Raw genomic sequence first — 19,848 nt, 5'->3', positions numbered from 1 at the left:
AAAGTTTCTCCTTCTGACAAGAATGTGAGGGATGGTGTAAGGAGCTGGGAAAGATACAGTGATTATGAATATCAGCTGTTTGATTAATTTTAAATTGTGCTGAAGAGAGGAAATATAGAAGTTGGCTTACTATTAAGATACGAGTTATCAGACTTAAGTCAGACTGAAGCTTCCAGTACACTGAAACTCCTTGTAGTATAAAGAAATTGAAGAGTAAAAGATTTTCTGAGTAGGAAATACTTTATAGAGAGACTGACTTTTGTTCAAGGAAAAAATTTTCATAAGAAATAATTAACATATCTTGATCCTCTGGAATGGGCTAGATCAGTAAGGGTGACCAGAAAAGAGGTGGATAGAGAGAGCATTGGGCTCGGAAGCAAAGAAGACTCATCTTCATGAGTACGAACCTGGCTTTAGACACTTACTAGCTGCGTGACCCTAGGCAGTTCACTTTACTCTGTTTGCCTCAGTTTCCTCATCTGTAAAATGAGCTGGAGAAGGAACTGGCAAACCATTCCAGTATCGTTGCCAAGAACATCCCAAAAAGGGTCATGGAGAATAGGACACAACTGAACATCAACAAGAGACTTGGGCAAAACATGCTTATAAGCCCATAGGCCTGTTTCCTTATCTGTGCTATATGCTTTCTGAGGTTCTTTTAAGCTTTAAACTGCTTTGTTCTTTTAGGGCTTGACCATTCAACCTGTAAACCGAGAAAACATTCAGCTCATAGCGGGTACTCACAACTCCCTGAAAGAAAGGCACAGAGATCAAAGTAGGGGGCATGGCAGGTTTATTGGCAGGTAGCATTGAAGCCAAGGGTACTAGGCAAAGGGAGGGACAAGATGTGGTCAGATTGGGGAACACAGAAGTCCAGAAGAGGAAGGACTAGGACAAGTCTCCCATGGCCAAATAACAAGCAGGATCAGAGAGAAGGGATCCTTCTTAGATGGACAGATTAGGTGCATGTGGGGACATTCAGATTTCTCCCCATGTACCTATTAAGGGGGTGTTGCTTTGGGATCTTTATGTCCAAAGAACAGGGAGCCTTGGGACACACTCCCTTTTGGGTCTTTATTACCTTGCCCTGCAGGTTCGGCTACCTCTTTTCTCATGGACTGTGGGGCTCCCTCCCAGCTTTTGTTGCCCTTAATGACACTCACTTTAGGAGCGACAAGACTTTTGTCCCCTATTTCTTTGGCATGTTGGGCACTAGGTCCCCTTCCTCCCTTGAAATCAGTGCCATCTTCCTGGCCAAGAGAAGGCACTTTTTTCTCCTCCACCTTTCCCACTGACCCTTTAGCCAGGTCACGCTCCCCTCCAAAGCCCCGAGACTCCTGTGGTACCCTGGGGGAATGGGCAGAGTCTGTAGCAGGCAGTGGCTTCTCAGGAGAGGAGCTCCTTTCCCCCTCACTGTTTGATTTCTTTCGAGGACGTCCTCTTTTACGCTTGGCATCGATCCCTATTTCTTCTGTATCCTGGCTTAATACTTTGGCTTCTAGCTCTTGTCCTCTGGTGTCACTCATAGGCACTTCAGCTGTCCTCTTCACTCCCTTGCCCTGTGGTCCCAAGTCCACCCCTGGGCCTATCTCCCTGTTTTTCTCAAGGCCCTGAGACTGGGTAGGACCTTCTGGTGGAGCTCTCCCAGGTACAGGCACAGCAGATACAGTGGGCAAGATCATGTTGATGATGGGCAGAGTTCCCCGGGATACCGCAGCCCCACTGGGCAAAGGCAGTGTAGTGACTTTTAGGGTACCTGAGGGAAGTTTGGGGGCCAGGACTGGTGGGGAGACTCGGACAGGCTGAGCAAGTTGTGGGTGGGGTACCCGGGGGAGGAGCACAGGCAGTCGGGCAACCAGAGCATTCACTTGGGGGGGCTGCTGGCTGCCGGGGCTGAGGTTTCTGCAGTTTTCTTTCGCTCCCCTCGAACTGGGAGAGCAGACCCAGTTCGGGGCTCCAGTTCCTTGGGGGGCTGAAAAGAAAAGAGTGAAGGAGCAAAATATAGGGATGGGGGAAGACTGATAGGAGAAACAGGTATGGAGGTGACTAAGGCATAGGTCAACAGCTAGAAGTATTATAACCTCCTGCCCCATTCTGCCTACCCCCACCCCACCCCCCGCATTCTAGGGCCTAAAAGTTAGGAGTTATTCAGCCTCCTCACCTGGGGCTGACCTTTGGAGGCTCTTCCTTCTGGGTTCTCCAGACCATTCTTGGTAGCAGATGAGGGATCCCGTGGGAGTCGTTCAGGTTCATCTGAAAAGGCACAGGATTTTCCAGCATGGGGTGTGCAGAAAAACCAGAAATGAAGTGGGGATAGGTTATGATAGAAGTATGGAAATGATGGTGAAGTCTGGGGTGGCTCTACTCCAGCGTGTGGGCTAGGACTCTCAGATAATGGGAAGTAGAGTCAACCTACCAGCAAGCACCATGGCCATGAGCAGATGTGCATGAGCAGATCGAGCAGAGATGAGATGTTGCTGCAGCAGGAATCGGGCCACTTCGACGATGGAGCTGAAGGAGCGTTTTAATATACGCTCTGCCCAGTCACAGGTCAGGGCACAGGCCGCTTCCACTAGTTCATCCCGAGGACCTGGACCCACCTCTGGGCCCAACTCTGGCTACAGGTGGCAGATGACAACACACCTAGCTATGTACTCAAGGATTCCCCTCCCCAGGGATTCAAACCCTTGTGGCTTTTGCTAAGGCTAACATTAGAATGGGGAGGGTGGTCTGAATTTATCCTTCAACAGAATCCCAGGTGCTCTGTGGCCCCAGCCTAGCCATAGGATAGTTAGTTATGAAGCATCCAGGACAGGCCACCCAAACCGAGACAGGCTTCAAAGAGTGCCCAGTGAACCGTAGAGATTCTCACCCAGGGATGGCAGGGGGAGGTCTCAGAATGGTATTTGTCGTTACTCACACTCTCTGACCCCTTGAGGTCAAGTCCAGGCAAGGGTGGCATAGATACCAGGGTCTTTCTTCGGATACCACTGTAGCAATATCTGGTATTAAGTTAAGGAGAAGCCCCCAAAAGGGATATCCCAATACCTTACAGAATACTATATTCCCTGTCCCCCCAAATGTTCTCATTTTCATTCACTTCCCCACATTTTTATCCAAGGATACTTGGATTGGCCCCGGCCTCCCAGCCTCCGGGCCTTGATGTCAGGGAAGATTTCCCGGATGATTTTGCCAAAGTTGGCAGTGCTGAGCGGGCGGCAGCAGGCTAAGCTCTCACAGTACCTCCTGGGGTAAGGTAGGATCAAGGATGGCCAGGTGCCCAAAGAAGGAAAACCAGTAAATAGAAAGGATTTAGAAGAGATTGTGTGTGTGTGTGTGTGTGTGTGTGTGTGTGTGTGTGTGTGTTGGGGGAAGGGGGTGGGTAGGAGATCTGAAGATGACAATGAGGTGAAGGAAACATCTAGGGATGAATAAAAGTCCCGAGGGGATCTGGGTATACAAAAGTATAACCCTGAGTGTGTAGTCTCTGCACTGCCCTGTGTCCCTTCCCCCTCACACACCTATAAGCATCATAAACATCCTGCTTGGGCAAACAGGTGGCTGTGTGCTCTTCTAGGTGGTTTCGAATCCATCTGTAGGCATACATATACTCATCATGACTGAGTGCACTTGGCTCCAGGTTGCTGAGGATAAGAGGAGGAGATCATTGAGGCCCCAGAAGGAACGTTTCCATTCCCCACCACAGCACCCAGTCTACCCTGAATATAATACACCCTTGCACACATACAGGTGATCTGAGCTCAGGACACCAGAAAAGTAGAAATTCCCAGCTCTCCCTTCTCTAATCCAGATCATTATTTCATTGATAATGGGGGACTCCTGCTGTGAAAATTGTTCACATTGATTCAGGTACCTGGTCTGTGACAAAGTCTGTGCCAAAGACAGGTTACGAACCCAGGCTGTCCTGTTCCCTCTGCCAAGCTGCTTCTTTATCCCTTCCCACTCTTCCCCAAAACCCCATCTGCAGGTACTAAGCTTACCTTTTATCTCCACCACTGGGGCCCGAGGGGAGCTGAAGGTAAAGATACAGCTTGTCGTTGTCTGAGAACCTCTGCACATCTTGCTGGCATGGAGGAAAGAGGGTAAGCAGAGGCAGCAGTGAGATCCCTGCGGGGTCCTGGGACGCCTACTCACTGATTTTAGTCCAGCCCCCCGACCCCCATTTTACAGGCAAGGGAACCCAGGCTCACCATGCTGAGTGACTTGTCCAAGGTCATGTATCTGTCCTACTGTATGGCTCTGATTAGAAGCCACCTTGCTGGCCTCCTCTCCCAGTTTCTTTCCACTAAACTATCATTTTGCTCTTGTGAACCCATTTTTTTTTTTGCTAGGCAATTGGGGTTAAGTGACTTGCCCACAGTGTCAGTAAGTGTCAAGTGTCTGAGGCCGAATTTGAACTCAGGTCCGCCTGACTCCAAGGCCAGAGCTCTGTCCACTGCCCCACCTACCTGCCCCAGTGAACCCATTATTTCTGTCACACCCTGACCCGTGTTACTCACCAGGATCCCCTCTACTTTGTTCTGTACCGCCTTGCTGTGGGAAAGAGAAAGCTGACCGTCAACAGGAAGAATTCTAGCTAAGCCTTTGGGGTCTAATTGCTGGAAAAGGGAGAGAAAGCACCTAGCACACAGGAAACACTCAAATAGTGGTGACTGATATTTAAAGCAGGAAGCTTGTATCATCTAGTCCAACCCCCTTATTTTACAGATGAGGAAACTGAGGCCCATAAGGATCTGCTAGAGCTCAAGGTGTAGCAGGATAGATAGAGTAGCAGCTTACGAGATAGACCCTCGGAGCTTCTGTAGGAGAGTGGTAGGTTCACCAGCATCCCCACTGCCTGGGGCTGCTCCACCTGTCTTTGGGCTCTTGGCATCAGGTTCATCTTCTGCCATCCTGGCATTAGAACTTGAGTGAGACAGATTTAAATCTTGGATGTCTTCCCTACCCTTGGCACCCCTCAAGTCACTTAAAGGAGAAAGAAACAGAACCCATGAACCCGGACCCCCAGTGGGCCTCCTGGCACCACTTGCCTCCCCTTAAGCTCAGTTAAACTGTGGAAAGTCCTCCAAACTTTTTAAAATTAGCTACCTGAGGGTCAAGGTGAACCCCAGAGGCAATGTGGGAACATGCAGAAGTGGCGCCTCCTCCACACCCCTACTCCCCTACTAGCATTTCCTCCATTCTGCGTCTTCCCGGCCTCTCCCCCACCCCGCCCCGCCCCTGCCCCAAATCAGACGGTGGGGAAGGGGGGAAGAGTAGAGGAAAATCCAGACTCATCGCCCCACCCCCACCCCATCCAATCCATCAGTCACTGGGCACAACTGCTCGTCCTCACTACGCCCCCCACCCCGTGCCTAGCTGGGTACAGGTGCCCCACCTTTAACCCTGGGCCGCGGCTCACCTACTCGTCACAAAATGGGGAAGGGGCACGGGGCGTGGCTATATAGGTCCCCGCCCGGGGAGGGGGGATGTCCCAAGTACGGGGGACTCTGGGTGTGCGTGTGGCTGGAGGAGGTGGAACAGGAGTTGCAAATGCAGCCCAAATTCCCTCTAGCTTGCTCTATGTCAAACACTGTCCCCTCCCCACCTTGAAGCATCAGCTCTTGTTCCCAATGAGGAAAAAAAGGAGTAGAGAAAGAGAAACTACCTCGGAGCCACCACGACTCTGGGTCGGCTTCACAGTCCCGGTTCCACTCGTTGCTTGGCCCTTTTTTTTTTGATTGGTTGGTTCCGCCCCAATCTGCCCGGATACACCAGCCGGCCCCGTCTGCTATTGGTCCATGCCGCCTCCCAGAGACAGAGCGCCTCACTCCCTTCGGCAGCAGCTCAAGTCTGCCTAGTAACAGCAATCGGATTGGTTAGCGGGGGAGGGAAAATCCAAAGTTGGCAATATTTGAGCGGTAACGGGGAAGTCCGGGTTGGGTTTCGGTTAAGTTGGGGTCGGTTGGGACGGGTAGCTCCGGGAGGTTCTGCTCTTAAAGGGGCCGCGGCCGGAAAGCCGGGCCTCTGGATTCTTTGTGCTTTCCCCTTTGTCACTGAAGCGGGACGAGCGGGCACGGACGGGGAGCTACTGCGCCATGGCCTGCGGGGCGGGGGGGGGGGGAGTTGGCCGGGCGTCCCCGGGTGTAGGCCGGCACCGACGTTACCCTCCCCCGCCCAGCCGTGGTGGGCCCCCCCATCCCCCTGCGCGCAAACGCGGTTCCTGTCGAGGGGGTCCCTTAGGCAAGCAGCTGGCCGGCCCGGCGCTCGGGTGGGCTTCCCTTTTCTGCGTGCTCCACATCCCACCGCGTGGAAGGCTATCTGGGGGCAGAAACCCAGCTTTAAATTGTGTCGTATCCCCCCGAGCCAGAGGAGGGGGGGACTTGCTCTTCCTCACCCGGCGTGTCCGAGGTTTCATTTAAATCCGAGTCACCTGACCACTGGTCACCCCTCCCGGGCGGAGTGCAGCCAATCATCAGTTTGGCCTTTGGACTCCCCCAGGTGGTGACGGGGCCGCAGGTAGACTTGGGGGGGGAGGTGTCCCCGGAGAGAGAAGTTGCTGCTTCTGGGAGAAACAGGGATGATAGTGGAGGAACCCTGGATGAGGTCATCTCTCGAGGGTCCTTCCAACTCTAAACATCTCTGACGTGTTCGGTTACAAGTGTGTGTGTGTGTGTACAGATGTATGCAGAGAGAAAATCTGCAGACCTGCCTGATCATTCTATTTTGTCACCTTATGACGCTGAAGGCAGTGTAACCCAGTCCCCTCCACTTCTTTTGAAACTTCAAATGACCATAGTTCTTGTCAATCGCTCTTTTGGTGTAAGCAGGGTATCTGAGCCCTTTTTGGGAGTTCGTGGACCCTTTTGGAAGTCTGGTGAAACCCAGGAACTCCCTTCTCTTCCTACCTTCCCTATTACTTTGGAAGGTATCACCATTCCCCCAGTCACCCAGACCATCATTCTGGACTCCCATATCCAACCCATGCCGAGGCCTGCCGATGTTAACATCTTCTGCCACCACACTGGTACCTACAGGCTCCCATCTCCTCACACCTGGACTGTTGCAGTAGTCTGCTGGTAGGTCTCCTTGCCGATCACTCCAATCCATTTCTTCACTGAGCTGCCAAATTGACCTTCCTGAAGTGCAGGTCTTATGTACCACCCCCAACACAAATTACAGTGGCTGCCTACCACCTGCTGGGTGAAACATAAAATCCTCTAAGGGCACAAAGCCCTTAGAACTAGCCACCTCCTACCTTACCAGCCTTATTAGACCTTACTCTGCCTCCTTTCAGTCCAGCAACACTAGCCTCCTACTTATTCCTCCAACAAGTCACTCTCTCTCTGTATTCCAGGCACTTTCACTGGCTTTCCCTTTCCTGGCTTCCTGGCTTCCTGGCTTTCTTCAAGTTCCAGTTAAAATCTCAGATTCTACAAGAAGCCATAAGTGGTTCAGTGGATAAAGCACCAGACCTGGAGTCAAGAAGACCTGAGTTCAAATGCAGCCTCAGCGATTTCCGAGCTGGGTAAGTCACTTAAACCTGTTTGCCTCAGTTTCCTCATCTGTCAAATGAGCTGGAGAAGGAAACGGCAAACCCCAAATGAAGTTGTGGAGAGCCCAGCGCAACTGAGCCACAGCTGCATGGCATGTTTCTGTGTGGTTGTGTGCTTGTTGCCTCCTCTCACTAGATTGTGAGCTTCTGGCACATAGGAGGCACTTAATAAAAATGTTTATTGACTTAATGAAATGCATAAAATAAAATCCCTAGGATTACCAAGAAAACCCAATTATATTGAAATATAGTTACAAAAATAGTTTTTAAAAAAAGTTTGCAGACCAGGTTAAGAACCCCTAGAGTAGAAGACGTAAGGCTAGCCCTAGAATTGCAGAGTGTGAAAGGACAGAAGGTGTCACTAACAAGAATCTTTCCTGGCTAGTACCTGCTCTCTAAACATGTGAAAGAGAAACAGACCTCTGTGTGGTAGCAGCAGTGCCTTCATTAGGCTTATCCAAGCTTTAAGACAATTGAAGGGATTTCTTATCCTCAGACTCTTCAGGAGACAAAGAGGTGATATGGGTGCACACAGTCTGTACTCAGGCCAGGGAAGAGGCGAAAGGAATTCATTCACCCTAATCCAGCAACCAGTGAAGGCTGGGGGACCTTTCTACTGAAAATTTGGCTTGAAAAATTTTTTTTTTAAATTTTATTAATTTATTTTGATTTATCAGCAATCACTTCCATGTGCTTTTGAGTTGAAAATTTTTCTCCCCCTTCCTCCCCCCCATCCTCCCCAAGATGGCGCACAATCTGATATAGGCTTTACGTTTACATTCCTATTAAACATATTTTCACATTAGTGAAGTTGTAAGTAAAAATTAAAACCAATAGGAGGAACCACCAGAAAGATGAAACAAAACTCAATAGAAAGTAAAAATAAGTGATAGCGATTCGACTTCTAGTTTTTCTTTGGATGTGGACAGCATTTTCCATCCCGAGGCTCTGGAGATGTCTTAGATCCTCATAACGCTGAGAAGGGTTCAGTTTAACAATATTAGTCATCGCATAATGTGGCTGTTATTGTGTACAAAGTCCTCTTGGTTCTGCTCACTTCACTCAGCATCAGACCATATAAGTCTTTCCAGGTTTTTTGAAGTCAGCCTGTTCATCATTTCTTATAGCACAATAGTATTCCATTACATTCATATACCACAACTTGCTCAGCCATTCCCCAATTGATGGGCATCCTCTCAATTTCCAATTCTTTGCCACCACAAAAAGAGCTGCTATGAATATTTTTGTACATGTGGGTCCTTTTCCCATTTGTTTGATCTCTTTGGGATATAGCCCTAGAAGTGCTATTGCTGGATCAAAGGGTATGCACATTTTTGTAGCCCTTTGGGCATAGTTCCAAATTGTTCTCCAAAGTGGTTGGATCATTTCACAACTCCACCAGCAATGTATTAGTGTTCCAATTTTCCCACATCTCCCACATTTATCATTTTCCTGTTTTGTCATGTTGGCCAATCTGATAGGTGTGATGTGGTACCTCAGAGTTGTTTTGATTTGCATTTCTCTAATCAATAATGATTTAGAGCATTTTTTCATATGACTATAGATGGCTTTAATTTCTTCATCTGAGAACTGTCTGTTCATATCCTTTGACCATTTATCAATTGGGGAATGGCTTGTGTTCTTATAAATTTGTCTTAATTCTCTCTATATTTTAGAAATGAGGCCTTTATCAGAGAGACTGGTTGTAAAAGTTCTTTCCCAATTTTCTACCTTCCTTCTAATCTTAGTTGCATTGGCTTTGTGCAAAAACCTTTCAATTTAATGTAGTCAAAATTATCCATTTTACTTTTCATAATGTTCTCTATCTCCTGTTTGATCGTGAATTCTTCTGTTCTCCGTAGATCTGATAGGTAAACTATTCCTTGTTCTCCCAGTTTACTTATGGTATCAGCCTTTATATCTCACTCATGAAACCATTTTGACTTTATTTTGGTATAATGGTGTGAGATTTGGGTCTATGCCTAGTTTCTGCCATACTCTTTTCCAGTTTTCCCAGCAGTTTTTTTTTCAAAGAGTGGGTTCTTATCCCCGAAGCTGGGGTCTTTGGGTTTATCAAATAATAGATTACTATAGTCATAGACTACTGTGCCCTTGCATATTTAACCTATTCCAGTGATCCACCTCCCTATTTCTTAGCCAGTACCAAGCAGTTTTGATGATTGCTGCTTTCTAATACAATTGAAGATCTGGAATGGCTTGGGATGGGGGAGAGGGTGACAGGGGTTGGTATGGCAGGAAATCCTTCAGCAGAACAATGGTCAATTTGCATGATTGGTTTCGGCCCCTTTGATCTTTAAAGAATAGTCCCTCTGGCCTCATGCACATTTACAGTAGCAGAAACTTACGTATCAATTCCTTTCTCCTTTTTCAGTTTGGTTTATATTGTGTGCCTGCACATGTAGGTTGTATTTTTCCTGGTGGTAGAGACTTTTTCTTGGTCTCTACATCCTCCATACTTGATAAATATATGCTGAATTGAGAATAATGGGAAGCATGGTGTACTGTTCATTTTCCACCTGAGGAAACAGCCTCAGATACTATCTCCACAGGGACAACCCTTTCTCTTTATCTCCTAGTGACCTCATCAGTGGCTAGCTGGGAGTAGAAGGGTGGTAGACTGTGGCCATGGAAGATAGGAAAGCTAATTAATTAATGCATCAGTGATTTTTGGCTTCATTAGCACCCTGTTCTAATCACACGGGCTAACTAGACACAGATAGCGTACAGGTGGACGTAGGTTTACAAGCTCATAAATCTCTTGTATGTTTCCTTACCCTAAGCATAAAGGGCCATCCCTGCTGGGAATATACATCGACAAATGCCTGTCTTCCCCAGTTATAAAAGACTCAAAGGAAAGTATTCAGTTTATTCTTTAATGCCCACCACCAGTGGGAGTGGGGGGATGGGGAGATAGTGGCAACACTAAAGTCAGCCAAGAAGTCATATAAAAATAGCAGATAATGAGCAAAACACAATTAGGGATCCAAAAGAGGGAGGTAATTCTCAAGACTCCAAACCAGATTCCTGAAAGGGCTGTGGTGGGGTAGGATGGGGAAGGAAGCCAGAAGGCTTTTGGAAAGGAACAAAGGCCCCTACCAAGAAGACTAGGCCCTACAGAGCTCAGTAGTAGGGGAGAGGCCAGCTTCAGAGCCAGATGTCAGAGGTGCAGTCACCCCCAGGATAGCGGAGCTCGTGGGCTAGAGCTGGGCCCTGAGGTTCCTTCCCAAAATCCACCAGGAAGTCAGGGTTCAGTGTCAGGCCCCCCTTTTCTGTATCTACATCAATCTGCAGCATCACTGAGCCCTCCCTGGAAGAAAAGGGATATATGAGATATGAGAAGATATATGAGATAAGGAGAAAGTAAAGCCTCCTCCAACCTTTGTGATCCTCTTTTTCACTCCCCCCTCACCTCTTCCCCTACTGACCAATCCATGGGAATTTTTCTCCCCAACTTGGCAGTGGAGACTTATGTGGGATGGTGTTTAGGGGAAAGTTTTTAGGGTGATCATGGGAGTTGAGCTTCTACTTACGTAATACGGGAGTGTGTGTTCTGGGAGAGAAGCTTGGAAAGGAGTTTCCCTGGGAGTGGTGGAGGGGAAAAGACAGGGATTGGGGAAGAGAGGCTGGCTCTTACTTAATGAGGTTAGGGTAGAACTGCTTATCCCAACCACTGTACAGGGAGGTGGTGACATAGAGACGCCGTCCATCCAAGCTGAGCTGGATCATCTGGGGACCCCCTGGAATCTTCTTACCCTAGGGGAAGGAGCACAAAGATCCTGATAGCTTCTGCTGAGATATGTCTCAGTTAGGTTAGGTTTGCTCAGGGTTAGGGTTAGAGGAAAACTGCTCGTATGTCAGGGTCCCAGGCCTTTGGGAGGGGGATCGTGGGAGATCTTCATTCCTGAGGGAAGGAGGTGCTTTTACCTTGACGACCAAGGGCTCTGGTTGACACTTCAATTCCTTATCCTCTAGGACTCTCACTGGGCCTCCCCGAACAATGCTGCCCCCAATGAATATCTAATCCGGAGAGAAGTGATGCAGGTGACTGCTCTCTCCACACCTTTGAGTTGTGTCCAGGTCACTGATCCCAATACCCGCAGCTATCCCCCTCACCCTTGCCCCTGGGGCTGCCTTTCCACTCTCTCTTGCCATCCCTCCTAGGCTTCTTGTCTTTCCTTCTCTCTTGATTCCTTTGTCTTCTCAAATACCTGTCCTGGCTCCCCCCCCCCCTTCCCCCATCATGTCCTCTTTTCCTTTATTTATTTGTTTTTTCCTCTTTTCCTCAACTTTCATTCCCTTTGGTTTCCCTCTACTCCGTCCCTCACTCCTTCCCTTGTCATCGGTCTCTCCCCAGCTGTACAACCTGTCCGGCCAGGCGGGGCCTTTGAGGGTCTGAGATGTCGTACTGCCTCACATCACCGTGCACCCAGTTGCTGAAGTAGAGGAACCGATCATCAAGTGACAGGAGAATATCTGTGATCAGGCCTGAGGGGAGGGAAGAAAGATGACTTGATCCCCAGATTCCCTACCTCCAGGAAGCAGGAACATGCCCGTGCCTCCATCCAGCCCTCCCCCTGGTGTTTACCTGGCATGTCAGGCAGCATCCATCCCTCCACTTTCTTGGGTGGCACCTGGATCACCTTTTCAACTGCCCACTTCCCTCCCTGTATCAGAGGTAAAGAGCACCAGGGAGTTCAGGAACCAGGAGGGGTGGGGGGAAACCGAGACAGATTCAGACCCCCTCAGATCAGAAGGAGGGAAAGGTTGGTTACCAAATGTTTATTGAACACCTGCTGTGCTGTCCGGTTTTTGAGTATGTTAAGAGGACCAAGACCATGGGAATGTGCAGTTAGGGATGGGGAAGATGCACCCGTGGACTTGTTTTCTCATGGAACCATTTGATAGGCATATGAGAATGAGGGATATGAAGGTTAATAGAGATGGGGCCTTATATTTTGATTTCCGAGTTGTCTCCCTCATTCCCAAGCCCACTTTAGAGAAGGCCAACATTCGATATAGATGTATATGTGAAACCAGTATCTTTGGCAAGAAAACCCCCAAAAAGGGTCACGAGGAGTCAGACATGACAGAAAATGACTGAGCAACGGCAGTATGTGGAACCGTACAACCCGTCCTTCCATGCGCAGTTCTTTCTGGAGATGGATAGCATTTTCCTTGCTAAGTCCTGGGTACTTGATTTGAGTGATCATATTACTCAGAATAGCTTAGTCAGCCAGTTACTCTATGAAGTATACAGTGTTCTCTTGGTTCTGCGCGTTGCACTCTGCATTATGTCTTGCAAGTCTTTTCATGTTTTCTAAAACCAGCCTGCTCTTCATTTCCTACAGCACAGTAGTATTCCTCTCACCTCAGTCTTGTAGAAGCGCTGGATATTAGAGCTGAGGGCACACCCCACAAAGCCCTGGCAGGCAGCTGGGTCATGCAAGAATCGGATCTCCAAAGGGATAAGCCCATCCTCCATTTGTAGAGTTTGTACAAGCTCCCGACGCTGCCAGTCCCAAACATTCATCTGGCTCCCATACAGCCCTGAGAGGGGTGGAGGGTTAGGGCACAGAGAGGAGGGACAGGGAATATTTAGCTATCAGGACACAAGCATGGGGTTGAAGGCTGAAAGAGGACAGTGGTGAGCAAGGCTAAAGACCAAGGCAAGAAGCTGGAAGCAGGGGGCAAAAGGTCCTAGGAAGAGAGAAAATACGAAATCAGAGCCGAGTTTAGGATGGAGGAAAGAACATTCAGCACCCCCTAGACCCTGCCTCCAAGAGTCTGCTGTTCAGGAATGTAAAAATTGGAAGGACTAAGAAATGAGATCCAGGGTTCAGGAGCAAATAGGGAATCAGAATAGGAGGCGTGAAACATATGGAGGGACCCCTCACCAGCAGAGACGTGTGCAGGGTTGAAGCCGTCCTTGAACACATTGGGGGCAGCCCACTCAGTGCTGATCAGGACATTGTGCCGTGGCTGATACCAGAAGTCGTAGCCCATTCGAGCTGTGCCTCCAGGCCTCTGCCATGTCCCCTTCACCTCGAATGTCTCCCCATCAAGCAGCACAAACCCGCCTGAGGAGGGAAGACATTACAGAGAGATTAACGCACACACCCATCCCGCTCCAGAAACTAGCCCTGTACGTATGTACATACTTCCAGGCAGCATTAAATCCCCAATAGCTTATCTCCCAATACCATCTTCCCTCTCACATTGCAACATCTTGGTTCTGGAAATTGAGAGGTTTCAGGAAGGAAACAAATGGTATTTGGTCCCTGGCACCATGCTGTCATTGCTTTGCTTCCTGGCCCTTAAAGGCAGGTAGTTCTTCACATATACTGAGTGCTAAAAGGATTGACAGGGTCTCCCATTCCTAGGATCTTAAGACTTTGTAATCCAGCTTCTCGTTTACAGATGAAGAAACAGGTCTGTAGGAGTTAAATGAGTTGACCAGAGTCACAGTTGATAGGAAATCTTCCCTACATCCCTTTTATCACAGCATTCCATTACCTTCGTGGAGAAGGGACCCATTATTCCTGCCACCACCCTCACCACCACCAAGTGCTAACTCCCACTTTGAGGCAGGTCAACTCAAGTTCCAGGAAGAGCAGTGCCTACCAGACTAAGTCAACAACCATTTATTAAGCACCTGTAGTGTGCCACGCACTGTGTAAAGCACTGGGGATACAAAGCAAGGCCAAAACCCAGTTCTAAGGCCATCATCTAGGGGACCAGTCCTCATGGACATGTGGCCCAACACCTGCCTCTTGGAAGATTCTTACCGCTGAAGTGCTCGGCACTCTCAGATGTTCAACACCAGAAATAAACATCATCTTATTAATAGAAAGGACATTCAGGAGGATGCATTAACAGCTGCTTTGTCCATCTGACTTGGGGCCAACATTTCCTCTATGGATTGTCTCCCCCATTAGAATGTGAGGTCCTTGAGAGCAGGGCCTATCTTTTCTGTTTGAGTCCCTGGTACCCAGCACAGTGGTTGGCATGTAAGGAAGCACTCTGGTGCTTTTTCATTCATTCATTTAATGTGTCAGAAGCAGCTTAGATTGCTTCCCAACATCCTGAGGCGAACCTAGCCCTCACCCTGCCTCCGCAACTTCCACCTAGATGTGTTGGTCTGTGCCCTATGCTGAGAAGTCCCAGCGCACCAGATCCTTTCCCTTTCATATCCCAGCAGCCCTGGTACCTTTAGCATTGCCCTTGGTATCCCCCAGGGTGCTGATCATCACCTCCCCACTGGGCAGACAGTGGCTGGTGTGTAGGTAGGCAAGGTCACACTTAGACATCACTTCTGTGGGCTCCACAACCTGGATGGAAGTTGGGGGTAGGGGGTCAGCAGCCGGTGTGGTCAAGCGTTCTCCCCACCGTCCTCATGTCTTCCCTGTTTCCTTTCAACTTCTTCAAAATGTGGTTTTACATACTTGAGAGAAATGAGGTAGGGATGAGGCACTTGTCTCCTAAATCTTAATTGGATCATCAGAAACTCCCCTTCCTATTCTAGTGATTGCCTCTTTGGAAAAGGGGCATAACAGAACTCGGAAGCCTGGATTGCTTCATTCCAAGCCCAGTGGTTCCTAGTCACGCCCATGAGGAAATACAAGTGCTTGGCCGTCGTTGGCCGTCTTCTGTGCCCCCGGTTATCCTGTACAGAGAGATCTTCCCAAATGGGGATATCCCAGGCTTCTCCTATTCCTCTGTCTCCCCCTTCTAAGATCTAATTTTCCTTCTTCCTCCTTCCCACTAAAGCCCATGGAATCTACTTGGGGGAGTTCTCCCTTTCCCCTAGGAACAGAGGGCTGGGGCAGGCAGAATGGGGAAGGTGAGACATTGTGGATACTTGGTCCTGGCCAAGATGAGAGAGGAACCTGCCTTATGCTCATGGAATCTATTTGGGGGAGTTCTCCCTTTCCCCTAGGAACAGAGGGCTGGGGCAGGCAGAATGGGGAAGGTGAGACATTGTGGATACTTGGTCCTGGCCAAGATGAGAGAGGAACCTGCCTTATGCAGCTTTGGGGCCCTGGGATTTGAGTCCACATCCACCACATAGATGCGGGAGGAAATGAGGCTAGGCAGGATGAGCTTGGTTCGGGATTTGCTGCTGTCTCCAAAACAGCTGCTACAGGTGTTCCAGCCTGAATGGTGCAGCTCATCTTTCAGGTGTGGCATTGGCAGCCTGTGTATCACCTGGGAGCAAAGAGGGGAAGAGTGCTGAGTAGGGGAAGGAGGAAGGAGGTTTATCAAAAAGCTCCCCAAACCGAGAAAGAGGTGAGATCTGACTGAGACGCCAAGTTGGAGCAACTGCGATGGAGAAAAGACAACAAAGGTATACCAAGAGTTTGGATGGCACCTTGGTGGGGGGAGGGGCACCTGCTGCCTGGTGCCCAATCTCACCTGGCTGTAGTAAGGAGACTTGGGGTCCACATCAACAGTGGCCAGGTAATCAGGGGCCTCTGTGCCTGTGTTTCGATAGATGCAGGGCAGGTAGATAAGCTCCTCTCGGGGCCCTGATATGTCAAGGAATAAACAATGGGAGTCAGCCTACGCAGACCTAGCAAGCAGTGGGAACTAGGTGAGGTCTGAGAATTGGCACTGTGGCGGGAGAGGAAGGGGCCAGAATACATGGGAAGCCCAGAGAAGAGGCAGGGGAACACCAAGCCAAATGCTGCTCATTCAGCAGAGGTGCCGCACCCACAGTTACGGCTGGGTGCCTAACATAGTTCAAGGTCAGAGCGTCCTTTTGGCTTCTCCAAAGAGCATGCGAGTGCTGGGGCTACTAGCACCTCTCATCACTCCCAGGCTACCCCAGGACAGTAGATCTACTTGCCTTTCATAGCATCCATAGGGGTAGGATAGCCGGGGCCACATTTTTCACATTTAGCTGTGAAAGAAACAGAAATTTGGGATTAGAGAGGTGTTTTACTGTATAGCCCTGCTATAGACATCAATTCAGGCTTACCCCATACTTTGTGTCACCTGCTCAGCTGGCACAGGCATCTGACTCAGTTTCCCCACCTTCCCCTTGTTTTCTCCTCCATCGTCACCTTTCCCTCATCTTTCTCTAACTAGAATGTCAGGAGAGGGGAAAGTATAAGCCAGAGACTGCGCATGCATGTATGTGTCTAAGGGAACTGCATCCAGGAAACTGAAAACCTTTTTTTGCTGATAATCTGTAGAGTCTCTGAGGAGTCTCAGTAATCCTCTCCAAGCTGGGAGAGAGCACACAATAGTAAACTCCTAAGACAGACCCACACCGGGTGTGGTTAGGCAATACCCTGCCCTCCCTGGGACTTCTTACCAGAAACCCACAGTATATAACTAGAAGCCTGGATACAGTAGTATCCAGGGATAGTCCAGCTGTGTCCATGAGGTTTAAGGGGCTGCTGCGGTTTAGGGGTAACATCCTGTAGCCATTCCCAGAAAGCTGTGGTGTTATTGTTTATGGGGAGGGCAGTGGTAGAAATCATTGGAATGGAGTTAGGAACAAGATGTTCCAGAATGATTCTAAGGGAAAGGAATTATTTTTGGCAGAGACTTCCTCTTCGGCAGCTGCTAGATACCCCACAGTTTGGCTTTTGGAGGTGAGCCTGGAAGGACTGGAGAGAAGAGCTGTGAATTGAGAAAGAGTACCCCTTGGGGTAGAATAGAGGCTAAGAGAAGAAAGGAAGGGTGCTGATCCTGCTCCAAACCTCCTTGCATCACAGCTAATCTGGTCTCTGCTCCAGGAATGTTGTGGGGTAGCTGGTGGAGAACGAGAGACGCTCTTCATTGGATCCCCACAATTCTGACTCTCCTGATGTTAACCTTGCCCTGGTTAACCTGGTAAAACTGTGGAGCATCAGCAGGGCAATGGCTACAAAGGAACTGCTGGGATGTTGGGTCCAGAATAGAACTGGGATCTGGGTAGTGTCCCACTCGGGTGGAGCTTGGGAGGGACCGCAGAGAAGGAGACTGTTTGGCCACTTTATGGCCCTCCGCTTATAGTTTAGCACTATACAGGGGAGAGCCCTGGGCACAAGCAGAGAGAGGCAGAGACTCCAAGATATAAAGGCAGAAATACTGAGACACAAAGACAGAAGATCAAGAGGGAGTTGGAGAAAATCAGAGACAAAAAACCTCTCCAAGGTGATGGCAACCAGGTGGCACAGTGTCCAGAGTGCCAGGCCTGGAGTCAGGAAGACCTGAGTTCAAATCTGGCCTCAGACACTAGCTGTGTGACCCTGGGCAAGTCCTTTAACCCCATTTGCCTCGGTTTCCTCAACTGTCAAATGAGCTGCAGAAGGAAATGGCAAACTGCTCCAAAAGGAGTCATGAAGAGACTGGGTCTCTCCAAGATGATAGGGAAGCATGAGAATAGGAATGATAGTTTCTCATCTTCGTTTCTCCATTCCCACCTAACCGCTTCTAGCTCCTCCTCCATCAGCCTTTCAGAGGTTCCAGATGCTATTCAGTTCCAGTCCTCTCACCCCATCATGTTGAAAAAGGGTCTTTGAGCACCCAAGAAAATCTCCAACAGGGATACCTTCTAGGCATACTGACAAGCATGCAGCCCACATAGGCTGCTAGGGGCAAGAATGTCACATTTTCATGGTGGTGACCAAAACTCTGTTGCCTCGTCCTATCTACCAGACAGGGTTAACAAGTCAGGGCTGGCCTATTTGGACAATGGGAAGGGTACTTGAAGCCTATGAGGACTGGCCACTGATTTCTTTTCCCTAAATGGCCTTGGGTATCTTGGCTGCCTGGGCTGACCAGAGCCGGGGTTGGAAGGGGTGAGGGTATGATTCTTGGGTTCACTGACCCTGGAGAGGGTACGCTGCTGATGCTACTCTTCCACCCACCCGAGGCAACATAAGGTCAATGGGTGGCTGGCCTCGTGGTGGAGTTGATAATAATTTCAGAAGAGGGGTGGTGGTGAACGCAACACTGGTAGGTAGGACATAGTCTGGGAATCCCAGGCCCAGCTCAACTGGGAGGGACAGAAAAGTCCACGCCTGATAAGGACGCTCTACTCTGTCTTTCTTGATACCCACAGAATGCCTTAACAAACGAAAGGCATTGGCTGAAGGGGAGAGAAGAATAACTTGGGGAGGAAAGTCTAGGGCCCAGGCTCCTCCAAATTTTCCTGGTGTCTGTAATTGTGTAGGGGAAGGGGGGAGGGTGGCCTTGCTCTTACCCATGCTGCTCTCTGCTCTGCAGTCTGGCTGTGGCTGGTAGAGGCTGCAATTGTGGACTGGGAAGGGGCAGAGGGAAGGCAATTTATGTAACTGATGGGAGGTGGGGCAGGGGAGGACCCTGGCGCCCGGCCAGGGCCAGGGCCAGAGGGAAGGAGCACAGGCCGCTGCTGGCTGGCCAGGACTTTTCCCTAGTGGTCGGGCTTTCTGGCATTTGTTTGAATTAAAGGAGTGGGGGAAGGGGCAGTAAGGAGGAGGAGGAAAAGTGACCCCTTGCGTGGATATGTATCCACAGTCACATTTGGGTTCCCTCATTGTTTTGGAGGTTGTTTTTATCTGCTCTTCTCTCAGAGTCTATTCTCATATCCCAGGCCCTCTGGCCCCAACAGAACCTCCTCCTCCTCCTCCCCTAATCCAGACTGCCCAGAGAACAGGCCTAAGGTCCACCCTTCATGCTTAGGCTCCGCTGCCCTCCACTGACCGTCAGCATCTCACTCTCCCTCCCACCTTCACCCCTAGTCCAGGGTTAGGCAGAGGGGATCAGATTCTGACCACAAAGGGGTTAATGTTGGGTTTTGAAATGGAGAGAAATAGCATTCTCCCTATTATTATCGTCTTTATTACCTTCTCCTCTTCCAGAAGGTGGAAGTATAAGGGAAAGTATTTGCCACCCCCTCATCTCCCAGCCCAATTTTCTTCAGTTCCCTGAGGGCTAGGGGATAAGGTATGGAGGGCATTGCCAACTCCCCAGGCATAGTTGTGGCAAGACAATTAAGTTCACTGGTCTTCCCTTCTATAAAATGGGAGCACTCTCCTTTGCCCTTGGGTCACTCAAACCTAGACAGTAGCTTCCTAAGGGCTACTCCTGGTAATGTTAATAATGACAATAATAGTCCCTCCTTTTGTCACCCAAACACCTGGCAAAGGCTGTAGATACCAACAGCCTAACAGACTGAGGGACAGGTGTCAAGGGGAGGTAGCTTCTAATTGGACTTCTGGTCTTTATTCTCTCCTTCCCTTCCACCATGTCCCTGACACAACAGTGTTACATCTGTCTTCCTTCTCTGATCACGTCACTTC

General features: G+C 49.3%; 2 protein-coding genes and 1 long non-coding RNA gene across 3 annotated transcripts in view; 1 reads left to right on the top strand and 2 right to left on the bottom strand.

Moving 5' to 3' along the window:
• Window positions 1-776: 776 nt before the first annotated feature.
• RFX5 (regulatory factor X5) lies at window positions 777-5,627 on the bottom strand. The gene is given in 11 exon segments (XM_078154866.1): window positions 777-1,874; window positions 1,877-1,972; window positions 2,162-2,253; window positions 2,417-2,618; window positions 2,921-3,002; window positions 3,127-3,246; window positions 3,522-3,644; window positions 4,002-4,084; window positions 4,521-4,554; window positions 4,801-4,986; window positions 5,609-5,627. Coding segments are annotated over 10 exon segments (1,818 nt in total). The 5' UTR covers window positions 4,914-4,986; window positions 5,609-5,627; the 3' UTR covers window positions 777-1,001.
• Window positions 5,628-5,676: 49 nt separating this feature from the next.
• Window positions 5,677-19,848, top strand: part of LOC110220926 (uncharacterized) — a 75,028-nt gene continuing 60,856 nt past the window's right edge. The window contains exons 1-2 of the long non-coding RNA XR_013486845.1: window positions 5,677-7,079; window positions 7,358-7,528. This is a non-coding gene — a long non-coding RNA (uncharacterized LOC110220926). The remainder of the gene's footprint in view (window positions 7,080-7,357; window positions 7,529-19,848) is intronic.
• Window positions 10,436-18,868, bottom strand: SELENBP1 (selenium binding protein 1). Its single transcript, XM_021005083.2, has 12 exons — window positions 18,771-18,868; window positions 16,422-16,475; window positions 15,989-16,101; window positions 15,596-15,781; window positions 14,784-14,904; window positions 13,471-13,653; window positions 12,945-13,123; window positions 12,162-12,240; window positions 11,940-12,061; window positions 11,501-11,593; window positions 11,211-11,329; window positions 10,436-10,883 (listed from the first exon to the last, which is right to left on the bottom strand). Exons 1-12 carry the CDS (start codon window positions 18,772-18,774, stop codon window positions 10,721-10,723), a joined length of 1,416 nt encoding a protein of 471 aa, XP_020860742.1. The 5' UTR covers window positions 18,775-18,868; the 3' UTR covers window positions 10,436-10,720.

The sequence above is a fragment of the Phascolarctos cinereus genome, unplaced genomic scaffold (assembly GCF_003287225.1).
Source record: "Phascolarctos cinereus isolate Bilbo 61053 unplaced genomic scaffold, phaCin_HiC Scaffold_5;HRSCAF=322, whole genome shotgun sequence".
NCBI lineage: Eukaryota > Metazoa > Chordata > Mammalia > Diprotodontia > Phascolarctidae > Phascolarctos > Phascolarctos cinereus.
The sequence above is the reverse complement of the archived record's forward strand: the minus strand, read 5'-3'. Positions and strand labels throughout refer to the sequence as shown.

Bases quoted from the DNA above. Each gene is read 5' to 3' on its own strand.
- SELENBP1 (XM_021005083.2), bottom strand. The intron at 15,782-15,988 runs GTGAGATTGGGC...CTTTGCTCCCAG, and splicing joins AGTCTCCTTACTACAGCCAG to GTGATACACAGGCTGCCAAT. The intron at 13,654-14,783 runs GTACCAGGGCTG...TTCCCTCCTCAG, and splicing joins TACCAAGGGCAATGCTAAAG to GCGGGTTTGTGCTGCTTGAT.